The following is an 18,378-nucleotide window of genomic DNA, read 5'->3' as shown; positions in this document are numbered from 1 at the left end:
CACTTCAATAACAGTGACTCAGTATTCTTTAAAAAGAAGCCAAGGAAGGCCGGGCATGGTGGCTCACGTCTGTATCCCAGCTCTTTGGGAAGCTGAGGCAGGTGGATCACCTGAGGTCAGGAGTTTGAGACTAGCCTGGCCAACATAGTGAAACCTTGCCTCTACTAAAAATACAAAAATTAGTCAGGCACGGTGGCGGGCACCTATAATCCCAGCTACTTGGGAGGCTGAGGCAGGAGAATTGCTTGAACCTGGGAGGCAGAGGTTGGAGGTTGCAGTCAGCCAAGATTGCACCATTGCACTCCAGCCTGGATGACAGAGCGAGACTCCACTTCAAAAAAAAAAAAAAAAAGGGAAAGAAAGAAAAAGAAACCAAGGAAAACCTTGTATGGAAGGCTGGCAATGGACTGGCCACTGCTGTACAGAGCGACCGGAGTGCAAGGGTACAGTTCATGCTGCTGCTCACTCCACTCCAATAAAAGAGAGTCTGGCAGCTTTAGTGGAGATAAAGAATGATTCCATTTAAAAGGCTGTATTATCAGATGTTAGTTTTTAGGAGGGGAAAAAATAAAAGCATTGATAAATGGCCCTCCCATAAACAGAGTAATTGTTAAAGAAATCATAAAATGTGAACCCAACAGTTTAAGACAGGATTTTTTAAAAATGCAAATTAAATCAAGAAACTCGTTGTTTTATACTGAACCTCCAGAAGCCTTAATATACGTGTGATATGTTTTCCAGGTCACGGTTCCTTCCTGGGGGGACTCAGTCTGGATGAGCTGGTGCTCAGGAACTGTGGAGACAAACACAAGTGCCACGTCTCTCACCACTGGGGCGGGGGCCCAGCGAGACAGGCACAGCCCCTCTGTGGACTCCACAGCACGGCTAAGGGGGCTGTGACGCATCCTTCCACTCGTCCCATGCTCTCAAATTTCCAACATACTTTTGCTCATTTTGTGCTACTTGGTCCTCAGTACAGCCCTGTGAAGTAAGCTTCTGGTCTCTTGGGAAATATTTATTAAGCACCTACTATATGCTCAGTCTGGGGGATGCAAGGGTTGTCTTGGTCTATTTCTCCTAGAAGCAGCACCCAAGAAGAGACTATGAATACATGAGGTTTATTTGGGAGCTAAAGGGAATAAGGCGTGTCACCAAGCTGGCAACCACCGTGGGCCACTGGGGCTTCATCCCATGTGAAGAAATCTCAGAACCAGTGTAGACACACACTCAGGGCTTTTCCACGTGATGAGAGGGATCTGGGATTTTTCTATACCGATTCCTATTGGCCATAGGGTGAAGGCCGCTCCCTGGGTGGGGGTGTTAATTCCTGCACTTCCAGCTTGACATGTAGCCGGCATCTCCTAGAAAGAGCCCCCAGGCAAAGGAATGCAAAGGTGGCATTTGGGAGGGGGCTGGGTGTGCTGAAGTGGTAAGGGCACCCTTGTCACCTGTTACAGAGTAAGCAAGAAAGAGGCAGGTCCTGTGTTCTCAGAGCTCACGCCATGCAGAAGAAAACCAGTGTATACCCCTAGGTTGGCTGCTGCATGGATACCTGATTCCCTCAATGTCTGTCCCAGGTTCTTCCATTCCCCAAGGGGAAGGGAAAATGACTGTCAAGTTCTCATGGAAGCAAGATTTTTGAGGAAAAGGGATGCTGGATAAAGCAGCTCCCAGCAGCCAGTACTGAAAGCATGTCTCTTCCGCTCCTCCACAGAGAAACGTGAAAATGTCAACTCCAAAGCAGAATTATACACCATACTTGGCTTTTATAAACAGAGATAAATAGAGTTAGAAGAGGGGGAACCCCATGTACAGATTCTGTGCACCCTGGCCCAACAGGAAAAGCTTTCACGCCTCAAAGGCACCTTGCTGAATAGAGCCACCATTACACTCGCTGCCTGGGGACCTGGAGCGCCTTTGAAAATGTTCAGCCTGACTTCAGCCCATTGTGTCTCCCTCAAAACTGCAAAATGAGGGAGACGCCTCAGCGTGTGGGCAGAGTCTAATGAACGGCATCCGGGAGCACAAAAGGGACTGGTCACATCACCTCACAGCCTGCAGGCCGGGGCAGGAGTGCCGCTGATGCTCTGTTTGCCTCAGCTGTGCCTTAAAAGATGCTGTGATGCCAGGCAGGTGGCAGTGTTGTCTTTAACCAGTTCACGAGTTGTCCCTTCCTCCACCTTTCACAGCCCTTGACAACCCAGTTGTTTGTCCTTGAGGACTGCGTCTCTCTCCAGGGTGAAATTTCACGATTACGCTTTCCTTTCCAGAGAGGGGTGAGTGTTGAGGAAGTGAGGAACAGAGATTACTCTCTCCACAGGACCCCAAATCCCGGGCAGCCTGGAGGTTTCTCCAAAAATCACAGAAGAGATATCTGGGTATTTCAGCCCTGGAAGCCTCTGGAACTGCAAAACTATGTTGCCTTTCCAAACGTGCATGCATTTGTCACAAGCACCATTGAGGATGCCAGATCTCATCGATTCAAAGGCTCACTTCTTTCCCCCACATTGTAACATCTCTGGAATCTGGATGTGCCTTCCATTTGCTAGTTTGTCATATCATTTAATTAGCAGAGATTTTTTTTTCCTTTCCAAGTGGTAGGTAAAATGGTGGTAGCCTTAAAAAATGGATGGCATCTTAAATTTGATGAAATCTGCTAAGATTTTTGTTTGTTTGTTTGTTTTGGCTCTGCATTATTGAGAAACAGAATTCTAACTTGGAAAGCCACCTTGCTGTGTATACTTTGAGGACTATTGACCCCAGCCCTCTGTGTGTCCAGCATGGGGCAAGGGACAGAGTAGGTGCTCTAGGGATGTGGAGTGAATGAAGGCAGGGTGTCTATGGAGGAGAAGAGGTGGCCTGACCAGCTGGCCCCCACCAGGCTCATCTTCCACATCTCGTCTCCCCAGCTTCCTGGAATCACTTCCCGCCCTCAACCTCAAGCCCTCTACCCTCTCCCACCTTCTCACTGCAGTTTCCCCAGCAAACTCCTATACAACCTTGAAGGACCAGTCCAAAGGCCACCCCCTCTGTGAAGCCCTCCCTGACCTGTTGGTTTCTCTCACCCAAATTCCCCATTACTCTTACTGGTTTCCCATAGATACCGATCTGCCTGTGTCCCCGCCAGACCACAAGATCCTGAGAACACGGGCATCTCTTCTTGCTCTCCCCAGCCCAGCTTAGAACTGGGCACACAGTCAATGCTTAACCTTTATTTGTTGAAAGAATGAATAACCTTATCCCACCTCAATCTCTTCATTGCTTCATAATCCGTTCTCAATGCTCCCCATAAAGAGTGGGAAACAGCTCTTATGTCTGCCTTTGCCTCTGATGAATCCCCATGCATTACTTTGATCTCTCCAGCTCATAATAACTATTAAGCATCACTGTGTGTCAGGCACTGTGCGAATCACTTATGTTCGTTTTCTCATTTAATCTTTACCAGAAATTGTGGTTGGTACTACTTCCTCATTTTACGGATCAGGAAGCTAAGGTTCAGAGTGGCCAAGTATCTTGCTCAAGGTCACAAAACTAGTAAGTGGTGGAACCAAAATTTGGACTTAGGCAGTGGAACCCCAAGGCACACAGTACCCTAGACCATCCAATTCTGGCTGCGCAAAGTGACATGCACAGTGTCTACACTGTCTGTATCCCAAACGGTAGATGCCCAATACATCCTTAAGTGTATGTGACCAAGGGGATGAGTGGTAAATACCTTTTGTGTCTACAAATTCTGAGCCTGTTTCGGATTCTTTTCCTTCATCTTTGTCATTTCCTGGAGCCAAAACTAGGGTGAGAAATAAAGAGAGATCTGTGTCCATTCAAGCCAAGGCAATAAGAGGGATGGGATTCTAACCGATCATACCAGCATCTTCCTCTCTCTCAGCGGGGCTCTCCTTGAAGGCTTCCACCATTGCTGCATTGTAAAGGTGTTCAGGATCCTGGAGACAAAATGAAATTCCTTCTGAAAGCTAAGTGACAGGACGTCTCCCAGGCAGGAAATCCCGAGGGATTCCTCCCCAATTGCTCCCACAGCTGCCCAGGTGTGAGTTACCTTGAACTGCAATCCTCGCAGGTTGTGAATCAGTTTTGCATAGCGCCCTCTCTCCTCCATTAGCTCCTTGTGGGTTCCCTTTTCACAAATCTCTCCATCTTCTAATAAAATAACTTCATCACAAGACTCTAAGAACTGCAGAGGTAAGTGAACGACAATGAACTTCTGCCTGGAAAGGAGAGCCCATGCCAAACTCCTCTCCAACCTTAGTTAGCATGGTTGACTTTAGGGGCCAGATCATTCTTTGTTTGAGGGGGCTGTCCTGTGTGTTGTAGGATATTTACCAACCTCCTTGGCCTCTACCCACTAGATGTCGGTAGCACCCCATCCCAGAGGTGTGACCAGCAATGATGTCTGCAGACATTACCAAGTACCTCCTGGGGGCAGGTTGGCCCCCAGCAGAGAACCATTCATCTAACACCCACAGGTCTCATGAGTCCAAAAAAAGCCAGCCTTTGGCTGTCACAGTGAAGCACACTGAATCTTCCTTTGCTACTGCTCCTTAAATAAGCTGCCTTCCTAAGAAATCTGATCATGGCTGGGCACAGTGGCTCACGCCTGTAATCCCAGAACTTTGGGAGGCTGAGGCCGGTGGATCATCTGAGGTCAGGAGTTCGAGACCCACCTGGCCAACATGATGAAACCTAACCTCTACTAAAAATACGAAAATTAGCCACGTGTGGTGGTGTGCACCTATAATCCAGCTACTCAGGAGGTTGAGGCAGGAGAATCACTTGAACCTGGCAGGCGGAGGTTGCAGTGAGCCAAGAAGGTGCCACTGCACTCCAGCCTAGGTGACAGAGCAAGACTCCGTCTCAAAAAAATAAAATAAATAAATAAATAAATAGAAATCTGATCATGGAGATTTGGGGAAAGTAAAACTGACAGTCACTGCAGCCAGGACTTGGTAGCGAGGGGAAATATGGTCTTCAAGAAGGCCCTTCTCTGTTCTAACATTACAAGCCTCCCTCGTCATCCCCATTTAGCCCAGGAGAAGCAAACCATGGTGTGGTCCCCAGGCAACAGGCCACATTCCCTGGCCTGAGGAATTTATGCCAGCTTTATCTATGAGATAAAAACACAGCTACATTTAATGCTGGCATCCCACATTTTGCCCAAAGCACTTCTGTTTTATTAATTTGAATTCCCTTCACTTCCATATCATTCGTGAGATCAAAGAGTTCTGCTAAGAGGGTTTTCCTTTCATTTTGGAATGAGACACAGAGATCTCCCCACCAGGATCAAGGAAGTCCGCTCCTAGAGGCAGGCAAGATGCTGAGACTAAAGATGGTTTGATCGAAAGAAGCCTTTGCAGTATGGGCCAGCGGTCTTCCCTGATACTGCACGGTTCATCCAAGGTCAAATCAACCTCTGCTGCTCTTGATTACAAGCCTGAAAGAAGTAGCTGTGTTCGGTCATTGTATACTTGATTGGGCGAGTTGGGAGGGTGCCCAAAGGCTGAATGATAACAGTTCTAACAGCTTGGACAGCTCCAGCCCTCATGCCTCCCTCCCATTAACTGCCCAGCTCTCTGTCTTATTGGCTGATATTTCAGATGGGGAAACTGAGACACCATAAGCCTGTTCCAGTCCCATGGCCTTTTCTGCCTGTGCCACAGCACACACTCCAGCTCCAGGAGCTCCCAGGGAAGCCCCCTCTGGCCAGCAAGCCCCCAATTCACTCCAGAGATATGAGGCTGATTTGAGCAGCTTTGTTCTGCAAACTGTCACCGAATCTGCCCCTGAGTTGGATTTCAGTGGCTGCTCCCAGCCTCTTTTCACTGGTTTCTTAGAAGAGTGATCATCCATCCCAGCCACTCAGATGTTTGCCTGTGGACCTGAGAGTAAGAGAAGAGGGGATAGGCTCTGGAAAAGCCCCGGGCCCCAGTTCTGGGGCTCTGAGTTCCATCCTCCCTGACAAGGGCCAGCGGGACTAAGATCTTGTGCCACCTGGTGGCTACCTGCCTCTTCCAACTTGCAAAAAGTGAGATAAAATGACAGGGGAAGGTGGAATCTGAGGAGACAGGCCTGGTGTGAAGATGGCTCCTGCCTGAGGTCATACTACAGCTCAGTCAGTTTTAAAGACTGAACCAGGACCGAGGTTGTGATTCCCCTCATGAGGACTCCTGGAGGGACAGCTGTGACCCACACCTGTCAGGGATGAGGTATCCCCTCCGGATCCCCAGAGCCCTCAGAGGACAGCCCTCCCTGCTGCCGGGTGTCTCCAGGGAGATCCCAGGTGCAGAGCGGGGGCTGCCAGGTTTAGCACCTGGACTTGGCCAGAGCCCATTCTCAGTCACCTCATGGGGGTCTTGAAGAAATCCAACCTTGTCCTCCATCCTAACTCAGAAGAAGAAGAACTAGGAGCTCTTGTCCACACCAGCCCAGTGTGATGCTTCCTGGAGGTGCTCAGGCCCACTCAGAGGAAATCCAGACAATCCCCATGTGCAAAATTCAGATGCCTTGAGCTTATTCCAGGGCCAGAACTCTAGCCCTGGGCAAAGGTCGGCCCAGGCTAGGGGCAGCATCACAGCAATGGGAAAGCCTGGTTTTACGGAGTCTTCGAGGAACCCCCTCTTTAGGCTGGTCCTCCTGGCCACTACTGAGGGTTCTAAAATGCTGGCTGCAGCATCCTTTAGCCATGGCAACCTTATTTGCTGCAATTACCCCTCCCTCTCCACCGCAGCTTGACTTACCCTTGCAAAAACCTGCTTCCTGTCCGCAGACCAGGCCCTTATGTAACATGTTCTCTGCAGGTAGCAGGAGAGTAAAGAAGATGGGACTCTTGCTCTCCTGCCCCAATAGGCCTTTCAACATAAGTCAATCCCGAGGAATCTCTCATTGGGCAAGGAGACACACACGTGCACGCATGAACACACATGTGCACACACATGCACTGCCCCCCTTCTCTCGCACATCTCTGGAGATTCCCTTCAAAGAGGAGAGAGGGAGATGGTCTGGAAGCAGGGAAACCTGGCCTGGGAGGAGGAGGTTCTTGGATTCCCACCAGGCATTCAGGACCCCTTATGTGGGACCAGTGCAGTGAGGTCTGTTCCCACCCTGCCAAATTCTCAAAGTCACCCAGGTCAAGCCCAGTCACTTTCTTCAGTGAGATTCATGCTCCTTAGCCTGCGACAGTGGCCCTGAGCAAAGAGAGCTTCCCCAGAGTCTCAGCCTTAGTCCCAAAGTCCTGGCTTCCAGCCTCTTTCCCCTGGGGTGTGATGCCTGGGGCATCTGGGACCCTCATCTAAGAGGTCTACCGCCCCCTAACACCCCCAGTCAAAGTGTCCCTGGCCTCAGGCTTGCCCAGAATTGCTGGATTAAGGGTGGGGCTGTCATTGTTTTCCCTGGCTCCCAGAACTGGGGGAAGCAATCATCCTTTTACCAGGCACCCAGAACTGGGGGAAGGGTGCCCCAGTCCACCCACAGGCAGGACTCAATTGCTTCTAGAGAATCTACCCTCTGGGGCAGGAAAGGTCTTGACCCCACTGAGGCCATGCACAGAGTGGAACAGGTGGACCTCCTGGGACCCAGGAAGGCTGGGGAATCATGAGTGTCTCTTGCATCCCTGGCTCCCTCCCCACATTCCCAGCTGAAGACAGGCAGATATAGGCAGAATAGGAGGCTCTGTGAGCATCAGACACCACCCACACCCATCCCGTGACCTCCTGGATCCTGCATGTCCCGTCACCTGTAGCTGGTGGGTCACCAGGATGACTGTCTTCCCCCTGAGCGTCTTCTTAATGCACTCCTCAAAGACGTGCTTCCCCACATGGGCGTCCACAGCCGACAGGGGGTCATCCAGCAGGTAGAGTTGACGGTCAGAGTAGACGGCACGGGCCAGGCTAATCCTCTGCCTCTGCCCCCCGGAGAGGTTGAGGCCCCGCTCCCCAATCTGTGGACAGGGACAATGCTACTGCCTATTGTCAGGCCACCCTGAAGTTCTTGGGCAATGGAAGCTTCCTGGAGCTTTTCAGGACTCAGGGGAAAGATGTACACACTGATCCTCACCTCGTCCAAGTTCCTCCACCCCTTACGGGGCCCCCAGTCACACGAGACTCTGTGGTGAGTGGAAGTGCTCCACTTGTCTACCTCTCCAGGAAGCCTGGTGGGCAGTGGCGACTAGGGCAAAGCTCTTTCCCATGAGGAGTGAGGGGTGCCCGTCTCACAAGACCCCAGCCCAGTGCAGATCCCATGGGGAGGGGCTACGTCATTATTACCACCAAAGGGAATTGTGTGAGCAAAGAGCTGGGGAGAATGCAGCAGTGAACCAGAGGGAAATGTGGCTGGGTACAGATGGAAAAGGGAGTTCCCTATTTTATTTACTTGGAGAGCAACTATCCCATCCCTAGGCAACTCTAAACACTGTGGAGAGATAAGCCTTGACTTCCTAGTTCATCATCACTACCCTAAGGCCTGGCATCACGCTGGGCACAGAATAGGTGCTCAGCAAATATTTACAGAAATGATGATTGCTTACTGTAGGTGATTCTATCCAATGGAACCCAAAGTGAACCCCACGTGTTCAGCTAGGCATTGAGCTAGGCACGGGGTGGGACACACAAGCTGGACAAGAGAACTCCCCTCTCCCTCGGGAGCTCCACGGTGGGCAGGTTAGTTATGTACATAATAGCAGCAGCAAGCAGAATTTCACAAGTGCCTGCTGAGAAGCATCAATAGAGTTCTTTGGAGCAAATTATTCAGGTGGTGGGACTTGGGAAAGCCTTCCTTAAGGAGGTAGATCTGGGGTTGAAACTCAAGGGGTAGTGATACCACAGAAGCAGAGACTTAGAGGCTAGGAGGTGAGTGGACACTTTGGCAGGCAGGTAGGAGCATGGCCTGGAAGGGTGAACCAGGGCTGCAGTGTGGGAGGTCTCAGATGCAGGCCAGGAAGGCTTCACGGCCATTTCCTTGGGGAGGCAGACTGAGGGCACCAATAGAGAAAGACACCCCAACCTGGCCTTTCCTCAGAAAGCTTTAGCCTTCTGATCTCCTCTGGGGCTCCTGGGCAAGGTGAGGAAGATTGTGCAGAGGGCACAAGAAGGGTGGGGACCCAAGATGGCAAGGTGACTCCCTGGGTCTCTTGGGGTGGCAGGCTCAGCCCAGGATGGAGCTAGCACTTTGGACAAGCACCCCAGGGGGCAATGTTTAGAGGTGACCCCCATATTCCTGGCCTGGGCAGAGCCAGTGAGGCAAGAAGGGGCCCTGGTTTGGAGGACAGAGCCAGCCCTCGGGATGAGGAAGCAGTTTTCACCAGAAACCCTTCCTGAGATGACAGGCAGATTGGGAGTAGCCCCAAGAAGTGACTACACTGTGCCAAACACCAGTAAGCTTGGTGCCACGTCCACTGTGACATCCAGCAAGTATAGATCCAGAGGGAGAATTCAGAACGGGTGGAACCTGAGCTTTGCCCACACGTTCTTGGGGCATCTGGATGTGGAACAGGGGCTTGCTGGCCTCAGCCCTTTGGACCTGAGCAAATGTACTGTGTGCAGCAACAGTGGGCTTGCGCTCCCAGCCCTGCTCACCTCAGTCAGGTCTCCATAGGGGAGGTTGCTCAGGTCCTTCTGGAGGCCACAGACGTGGACTGTGTGCTGATACCTGTTGGTGCAAAGCTCAGAAGTAGCTGGGTGAGAAAGACTGCAAGCACCGCTGCCCTGGGCTGTCTCCACAGGCACTGCTGGTGTCGCTGGGACAAGGCCAGGGGTGGTGAGTGCTACGTCCAAGGCTCCCTGGCCAGTCACTCTGCCTTCAATGACCCAAGGATGGCGTCCCATTGACCACTGGCCCCTCCCCTGACCTGATGCAGTGTTGATTCAGGAATGGCTCCCCCGCTGGCAGGGTTCTTGCCAGGCAGGGAAGAAGACAAGGGTGAACGGGAAAGCCCTGCAGGGAACACTCAGGGCGCCACCTGCTGGACGCTCGTGGGAGTCAGAGGAGGGGTTACCCATGGGGGCTGCCGTCACTGGGGACCGCCTCCTGGGGGGCACAGGGCTGAAGCAGGACGTGGGTGGAAGAGAGGGTGTGTGTGAAGGAGGCTAACAGCAGGTGGCTGGGTGATCACAGATGACGACCTTGACATTTGCCCAGCCCCATCACAAAGCTAGTCCATCCACCCCCTCACTGCTACTCGGTTGGAGAAAACAGAGTTTTCTCCCCTGCGACAACTCAGGACACTGAACCAAAGGGAATGGCACCTGAGGTGAGGGGGTAGAATGGGAGAGAGAGTGGGACTCCTGCTCTTTGGGCCTCTTGGCCTCTCCATTGTGCCCCCTCAGTGTCACCCTCTGCCTAGCCCTGCAGCCCAGGCTTTGGGGAGTTTGACAGCTGAGGCCCTAGCCAGCTCTGCAGCAGCCAAGCCGCCAGGACTAGCACTCTGTCCTGCAAAAAGCAGCAAAGCTGTGGGGTTGGCCCCACAGTGGTCCCCAGGGGCATGACCCCCCTCTGCCCCAGGGGAGGCCTTTGGGGACTTCTGGCACTGAGGAACCTAAGACCATCAGTGGTCACTGGGATGTCGTCCCCATGTTACGACAGATGCCCACACCCTCCTCCCTCGGTTTTCTCTGCAACTCAACCTCACTCAGACAGCCCCACCATAAGCAGAACCTTCCCCAGGCATCACAGAGCACCCGCACAGCCGCCTTGGGGACCCAACTCCTGCTTGGGATGCCTGTAGTGCCTGGCTCAGGTGTGTGCTCCCTCCCAGCAGCTGCTGAGCAGCACCACTGGGCCTTTAGGTTTCTGTCCTGCTCGGTGGGTTGCCTGCCTCCACAACGGCTGATTGGTTGGTGGATGACAGATTGACTGATTGATATCATTGGCATTATCATCATCAGGACCCTCTTTCCTTCAGTGAGTGACAATGGGCAGGTCTCACAACTCAGACATCGAAAGACAAACCTTCCCAATAAAGAGGCAAGAAAGAGAGCGGATAGGCATGAGCAGCTGCCTCCCGGTTGCACACAGGCCCCGAAATAGAACCTGGGCACGGCCCGAGCATCGTGCCCACACACAAACTTTAGGGTTGGCGTACATAGCAGTTATGATGAGGGGCCTTGGAATCACAGAATGGGTTTGACTCCAGCTGGGCGACCTTGGACAAATGACTGTACATCCCTGATCTTCACTCTCTGCTCTATAAAATTGTGCAAACAACAAACTCTCATTGGGTTGTTGTGAGAATGGAGCAGAAAAACATGTGAAGCTATTAGCACAGTGTCTGCTGCATGGCAAATTCTCCATCAATGGGGGCCATAATTGCTATTACTACATTTGCCAATCTGCGACTACAAGACTCAGACTGCGCAGCACATCTTCCTCCCCTCAGCACCTCCCACCTTCAATTGCCTCCCACCCTCCTGCTTCCTATGGCCCTGAGAGTTTCTGCCCTAGGAGCAAAATCTCTGCTAAATATGCCACATATGAAGGATGCTAAATCCATCTTTCAAAGCCCAATTCAAGTGCCATCTTCTCTTCCCTGATCCACCATCCTCTCGTGATCTCTGCTGCCTTGGAACAATCTGAGCACAGTCTCCCACCACCTGGCTCATTCCTCCCTGGTGCACTGTCATTTCTGTGCATTTCCTATAGCCCCTTCCAAGCTTGGGCATCTTAAGGGCAAAGATACACCTGAGCCATCTCTGTCCCCATGTGCCCTGCATGCTGCAGGCATTTGGCACATATTTGTCTTCTGAACGTCATTTTGATGAATAAGGCAACCCTCTGTCCAGTCCGCTTCCACAGACAGAGAAGGTGTTCCAAGTGGGTGGCACAGGCCAAGAGATGCTGAGCAGAGTAATTTGGCTGCACTGATCACTGACTCCTGCACTGATCACCTTCCTGCCACACCTGAGCCTCCTGGCCACAGGACGGCATAGCCAGGGAAGAGGAGGTGAATTGACAAGCCTCTTGATGAGAATATATATGCTGGCCATGCCAGCCAGCAGGGACAGAGTTGGTGGGTAAGATGAGAAAGGCCAAACTACCGCTGGAGAGCTGACAGCCAGATTCCTAAAACCAACTCTAATTCTCTTAATTCAGCATTGTGATGCCTGGGAAGGTTTCTGAGTGACCCAGCTGTCAGGCAGCTCCAGCTCCAGACAACTGATGTTGATCTGGAGCTCAAGGTCTAAGTCCAAGACTCAACTCTGATATTTAATAGCATTTAATACCTTGGGAGGGTCAACTCGCCTCTCTGGGCCTTTTTCTTTATCTGTAAAATGGGGATATAATGCCATGATCTCCCTAAATGGGTGGTTATGGGACTCAAATGAGAGAATGTACATGGCAATACACCAAGCTAAGCAAAGAACCACAGGAAGCCATTACTTTCCAGAGCTTAAAGATGATGGTCCAATCAATGGTGAATTGGATAAAGAAAATGTGGTATACATACACCATGGAATACTATGCAGCCATAAAAAAGAACAAAATCACGTAGCAACATGAGGCAGCTGAACTTCATTATCTTAAGTAAATTCACACAGAAACAGAAAACCAAATATCACATGTTCTCATTTATAAGTGGGAGCTAAACCTCAGGTATGCACAGACATAAAGATGGCAACAAGAGGTGGGGGGATTCCAAAAGGAGGGAGGGTGAGAGGGCGCAGGGATGAACAGCTTTCTATTGGGTACTATGTCCACTAAAGAGTGAACAGGATCAGTAGAAACCCAAACCTCAGCATCACACAATATACCCCTATAACAAAGCTGCACCCCCTGAATCTAATGTTAAAATTAAAATTTAGAAAAAATCAAACATTTCAGAAGTAGGGAGAGAATAACTATAGAAATGTCCAAGGTGATCACAGTATTAATGAGTTATGAAATGTTCTTAGAGAAAATATTTCTCCCCAAATTGTTGTCTGTTCATTACATACTACAGTTATTACAAATACATAATCATAATTTTCCTGTTGAAAACATTTACAATATACTCTTTTAGTACTTTTGAAACATACAATACGTTAAAATTTATCATTGTCACCATTCTGTGCAATAGATCACTAATGCCTATTTCTTCTGTCTAATTGAAACTTTGTACCCTTTGGTCAACATCTCTCCTTTCCCCACACTCCCCTCTCCCCCAGCATCATATATCAAAACACAAAAGTGTACCCCATAGATAGATGTAATTATGTCCATTTAAAAAATAAAATAATATTAAAAAGTTGATGGCTCAAAGTAAATCGAGTAATTATAAGTTGAGCTTTGTTTTTGTGTAGTTAGATCATTCTGAGGACACTAACAGCGATAATATATCCTGATAGCTCTGATGTCAATTAATAATGTCAGGGCTGACTCATTACATACTTGCTCATGATTTCAAGCAGTTTTGGGTACTCAGCCTAAAGCAAAATTGCTGGATTCATTTTTCTCTAGTCAGACCACAGATGCCCTGTTGCAGAGAACCTCAGAACATATGCTCCTCTGCCCTGGGAATGAAGTACCGATTCTATCCTCTTCCCAGTGTGCAGTCACAGGTCTGCAGAAGTTGCCTCTCCTTAATGCTTGGCTCAGGAAGAGGAAAACCAGTGCCTATGTGGATCTGATGAATGTTTAATGGGAATTCATTAAACTCAGAATCCACTTAGCAGTCATTACCAACAGCATCAGCATCTGTAGGAGAGTGTGTACCAAACACAAATGTGCCTCCTGCTTTAAAAGTTAATATTACCTTTGGTGATCATACTTTTCTCCAAAGAGTATGTTTTCTCTCACATTTCCATGAAAGATCCACGCCTGCTGTGAAACGTAGGCCAAAGTTCCATTGACCGCCACCACCCCTTTCTGCAGCTGCATCTGGAACAACAAAACCAGAGAAGCTTCAGGAGCCAAGCCTTGAGGACATTTCCTCGAGCGCCCGTTGCACCCTGCCACCCACCTATTCCACAAGTATTGGTTACAAAGGTGCAAAAGCATCGACAGGATGTTTTGTCCATGCACCAGAAAGCCCAACCATGCAGATGGAGAATCTCAGAGTCAGACGCCTGCACAGGGCCAGGCAGGGAATGTTTGAAAAGAGTCAGTGGTAAGCTCTGCTGCAAATGGGAGAGCTTGGACTCCAGGGCTGCTCCCAGTGCACATGGCACCTGGACCCAACTACAACAGGGTGTTCTCTCAACAGACTCTTCACAAGAGGTTCCCCTTCCTCCAGGTGCACTGGCTGGATCCAACCCTGCTCAGCCAGGCCCTGGGAGCAGGGCACCGCCTGCATGGCTGTGGGTGCTAGCCTTCGCACACCCCATCTTTGGGAAGCAGCTTGACTCAGTTGCATTGTTGGTGCCATGAAAGGATACAGGCCTGATGGGGCAGGATTTTCTAATTTGTCAAAATAAGTCAAAGATCCAGTTTTCCATGAAATCTCTGGACTTTTAAAGCATTCGGCAATCCAATTAAAACTATGCATGGGCTCCAGTTTGTGACCCTGAGTACATATGCTCATTTAAGATGACCCCTCATGGGGGCAACCAATACACAACGGTAGACAGTGGGGATGCAATGTTCAAAGCTATCAACAGAGGGGACATGTGGGGCAGGCCACAGTGCTCAGGGGTGATGCTCATGGGGCAGTGGCAGTGGGTCCAGGGGCAGAGGAGGAGAGTCACCAAGGCAGCCAAAGGATGTGATGCCATTTCACCTCAGGAGTTGTGCAATGGACAGAGAATTCAATTTGGAGAAGAGACCATGACAATAACAATAATAATCATAGTATTTTTAATGTGTAGGGTATATTCTGTGCACTGAGTTAAGAGTATGTTCAATGTTTATCACCATGACTGGCCTTGCAAATTATCCTATAGTCAACTATTGCTTACATAATCTCATTCGATCCTCACCACAACTCTCCTTAGCCCCATTTTACAGACAAGGAAACCAAGAGGTTTTATGAGGCTCAGAGAGGTTAAGTTACCTGCCCAAGGCTAAACAGTGAGCATGTGGCAGAAACAGCTGGGGAACCCAGGCTATCCAGAGTGTCCCCCTGCCTCCCCAGTGACCACAGCAAGGGGCCTGATCCCACCACTGTCACATGGGAGATAGATTCAATGTTATCTCAAAATTTCCAAAGGATAGAAATTAAAAGGAGGCAAATTTCACTCCAATATACATCAAAATTCTCCAAAAAGGTAACTGGCTGTGACATGTTGAGTTTCCCATCACTGGAGCTATCTGAGCAGAAGTTGGGTCATCTCTTATGCAGTAGGATGCTATTAAGAGTATTCACATGATTATGTGGGGGAATTGAGCTGAGTCGCCTGTATGGCTCCCGCTGACTCATCATGAGCGTGGGTGACCTCAGGAACTCATCTGATTCAGCCCCCACCTCCACCTGCAGGCAGGGAAGGAGTTGTCATTCTTTCTATAGATGAGTCAACTGAGGCCAAAACAAGTCACTCATATTAAAACTCATGAGACACATCCCACCACCACCCGATTCTGGAATCTCCACTTCTTCAGAAGTACCCTGACCTCTTCCTGAAAGAGGCAATCCCAGCTTCACAAACTTCCCTTTAGCAACAGCAGAGTGGGGAGAAAGAGGACTTAGCATTTTTTTCCCCACAAAGCTTATTCATGTGGGATGTGACGTAGAAACCATGGTGACATACAGGTTTGTGAAAACTACAAATGGCTTGGCCATTTTCCCTGGGGTCACTCAACTAGAAGGAGCAGAGAAGGGACAAGGACCCAAGTCCCCTCCCTCTTCCCACCCCAAGGTTTGCAGAGAAGCTGGGGGCACGAGTTGCTTTAGTTCAGGCATAAAATACATCTATAGTCACTGTGAGCTCCTGACTCTAAAGTCCTTCCACACCAAGCTGCCTTGCTGGCATTTCTAAATCAGGGCAGCCCAAGTCATGGAGAAAACCATGGGTTTATGGACCCGTCTTTCCTTTGACCAAGATGGAGCTTTAGGCAAGGAGGCAATCACCATTCAATAGACCTCCTCATTGGCAAACTCAAGAGTTTGTGAAAAACTCAGCCTCATCTGGCCCAGGGGCCTGGAGCTGCTGAGCGCACTAACCTCCCAGAAATGATCGTGAACCACATGCACAGTGTCCAGTGCAACCGAGGCCATCTGCTAGGTCCACTGTTCTAATGGCACCACACCTGACCAGAAGGGAGCCATTTCATTGTCATGTTAATGTTCCATCCTCACAGCACTCATCACACAGCTTACCTGTCCTAGGAGAGCTGCAAGGAGGGAGCTCTTTCCACTTCCCACATTCCCACATATTCCCAAGATCTTCCCCTGTCAGAGAAACAGAAATAGGACACAGTTACTCTCTCCCACTTCTTAGAGGGTCTGGCCCAAAGGTGCTGCTCTCAAACTATGCTGGTCAGGCCAGGCGGAGAACAATGGGTCACTGCAGGCTCTGGAGCATGGCAGCTGCAGCCACACCACCCCAGCCCCGCATATACACAGCCTGGGAGGATGCAGGAATGTAAGTCTTAATGAAGTGCTTTCCCTTGTGTGGCATAACCAAGCACCCAGAGGGCTTCTAGAAATCATGTAAGATCACTGGTGTGAAACAGCCTTGTGCTGGTCTGGGAGCCACAGGCCTTGAACATGAAGGCTATTCTGTGCTCAGACTCCAGAAAAGCAAATCTAATGGGATGCAAAAGGCTGTACAACCCAGGGGGACTAGGGTACATTTTGAAGTATGGAGATCTAGGGGCTTTTCAAAAATCTTCTTTTTATGGAATCCTCCACCATAACAACTCAATCTGGAACTACTGAGAAGTTACACTATTCTAACATTCTACAGCTCCAGATTTATTAATTCAACCAAGAAATCATTATTAGAGCCTGCTATGTGCCAAGCACTGTTCCAACCACCAGCAAGAACAGCAATGAACGCAACAGGCAGTGGCCTGCGTCTGCCCTCACGAAACTTACCTTGCAGTCAGGGGTAGATGGACAGGAAGCAAGATAAATTAAATGTGGGGCAGGCACATCTTTGCTTGCCATGGAGAAAAATAAAGCAGGAAAGAGACAGGGAGTGGGCTGGAGGCTCGGGGGTACAAGGAAAGCCTTACTGGAAATGTAGATGTCTTAGCTTGAATTTTCCCAGAAACAGACCTTGAATCAAGGATTTGAATGAAAGTCACACTCTCATTTGGAAGGTGCAGGAGATTCCAGTAGGGAAGAGGAGAAGTGATACAGGAAAGGGAAGGTGGCCCATCAAGGGCAGCCTATTGGGTCAGCTCCCTAACAGAATATCCTACACAGAAGGCAAACGGAACTCAACCCTGCAGGGAAACTGGAGGAAACTCTGGGGAACTGACTATAGCTTTGTCCCACCCAATGGCAGAGGAGGTGGGGTATTGATGCCCCAGCAGTCATTGTTTGAGGGATGCTCTTTACTCTGTGAAGGTCTTTATAGAAGTGTGCAGAGCCCTTGGGCACAGATGTGGATAAGGCAGTTGGAAGATGGCCAGGAAACACTTAGAGGTCCAGGGCACATGGGCAGGGACAGCATCTGCCACAGGTGACATTTGGGTAAGACCTGAAGGAGGTGAGGAAGGGTGCCATGGGGTATCTGGGGAGAATCACTGCAGGCAAACAGCCCACGTGGAGACTGATGTGGAAGCATGCCCACTCTCGTGTTCAAGCAGATATTGCAATACTGCACTTGGAGCATCCGAGAACATTCTCATGTAGGCCTGCTCCCTGCAATCCCTTAGGGCAAAGATGCCCAACATGGGGCCAAATATGGCTTTTTTCCCACCCCAAGCTAGACCAGAAAGGCACATCCCCTGTCTGCCACTCTCAGCACATGAGAGTTGCTGCCTGTCATCAATAACTCCTTGAACAAGGTCTTTGTTGAATCCCAGGCACCTTGGGATAAAATAGTGATCCACACAGATGCCTCCCTGCCCTTGCGGAGCCCACATGGATATAAATCTGGTTGGCTGAGTGCAATTGAGCTCAGATTTCAGTTAAGTCCCACTGAGTGCCACCTACTTTGCCTTCTCACCACTCTCCCCATGGAGCACCTGACTTCCCCCACCCTGCTTTCCCATTTGCCTCCGAGAGGCCTCCGTGAACTTCCCGCATTCTAAGGACTTCCTGGCCACACAGTGGCTTTGCTAATGGGCTATTCCATATGCCGATGACTCTGGAATTCCTGCCTCATGAAATGAAGCTGGATCTATTTAATTTCCCTAATTGGACTTCAAGGAACTGGGGCATTAAGGAGACCGCAGATGTGATGCAGCCTCACCAGGTATTTGGTTGCCCTCTGAGTCCTGTCCACTTCTTGGGGTCAAGTAAGAAGCCTTCTAGATTCATCCTTGTCTTTAGCAGAAAATCCATGAGGCCTG

The 18,378-nt window shown here is 49.9% G+C and overlaps 1 protein-coding gene across 1 annotated transcript in view; it reads right to left on the bottom strand.

The window, feature by feature from the left end:
• ABCC12 (ATP binding cassette subfamily C member 12) overlaps positions 1-18,378 on the bottom strand; it is a 63,116-nt gene that overhangs the window by 24,631 nt on the left and 20,107 nt on the right. The window contains exons 10-17 of the mRNA XM_010354868.2: positions 16,232-16,303; positions 13,733-13,857; positions 9,582-9,654; positions 7,745-7,948; positions 4,055-4,189; positions 3,857-3,941; positions 3,716-3,787; positions 704-793 (exon numbers count right to left, since the gene is read on the bottom strand). Coding sequence (XP_010353170.1) covers positions 704-793; positions 3,716-3,787; positions 3,857-3,941; positions 4,055-4,189; positions 7,745-7,948; positions 9,582-9,654; positions 13,733-13,857; positions 16,232-16,303 — 856 coding nt within the window. The remainder of the gene's footprint in view (positions 1-703; positions 794-3,715; positions 3,788-3,856; positions 3,942-4,054; positions 4,190-7,744; positions 7,949-9,581; positions 9,655-13,732; positions 13,858-16,231; positions 16,304-18,378) is intronic.

Source organism: Rhinopithecus roxellana, chromosome 20 (genome assembly GCF_007565055.1).
Source record: "Rhinopithecus roxellana isolate Shanxi Qingling chromosome 20, ASM756505v1, whole genome shotgun sequence".
Lineage (NCBI taxonomy): Eukaryota > Metazoa > Chordata > Mammalia > Primates > Cercopithecidae > Rhinopithecus > Rhinopithecus roxellana.
This window is presented reverse-complemented; position numbering and strand designations above follow the sequence as displayed.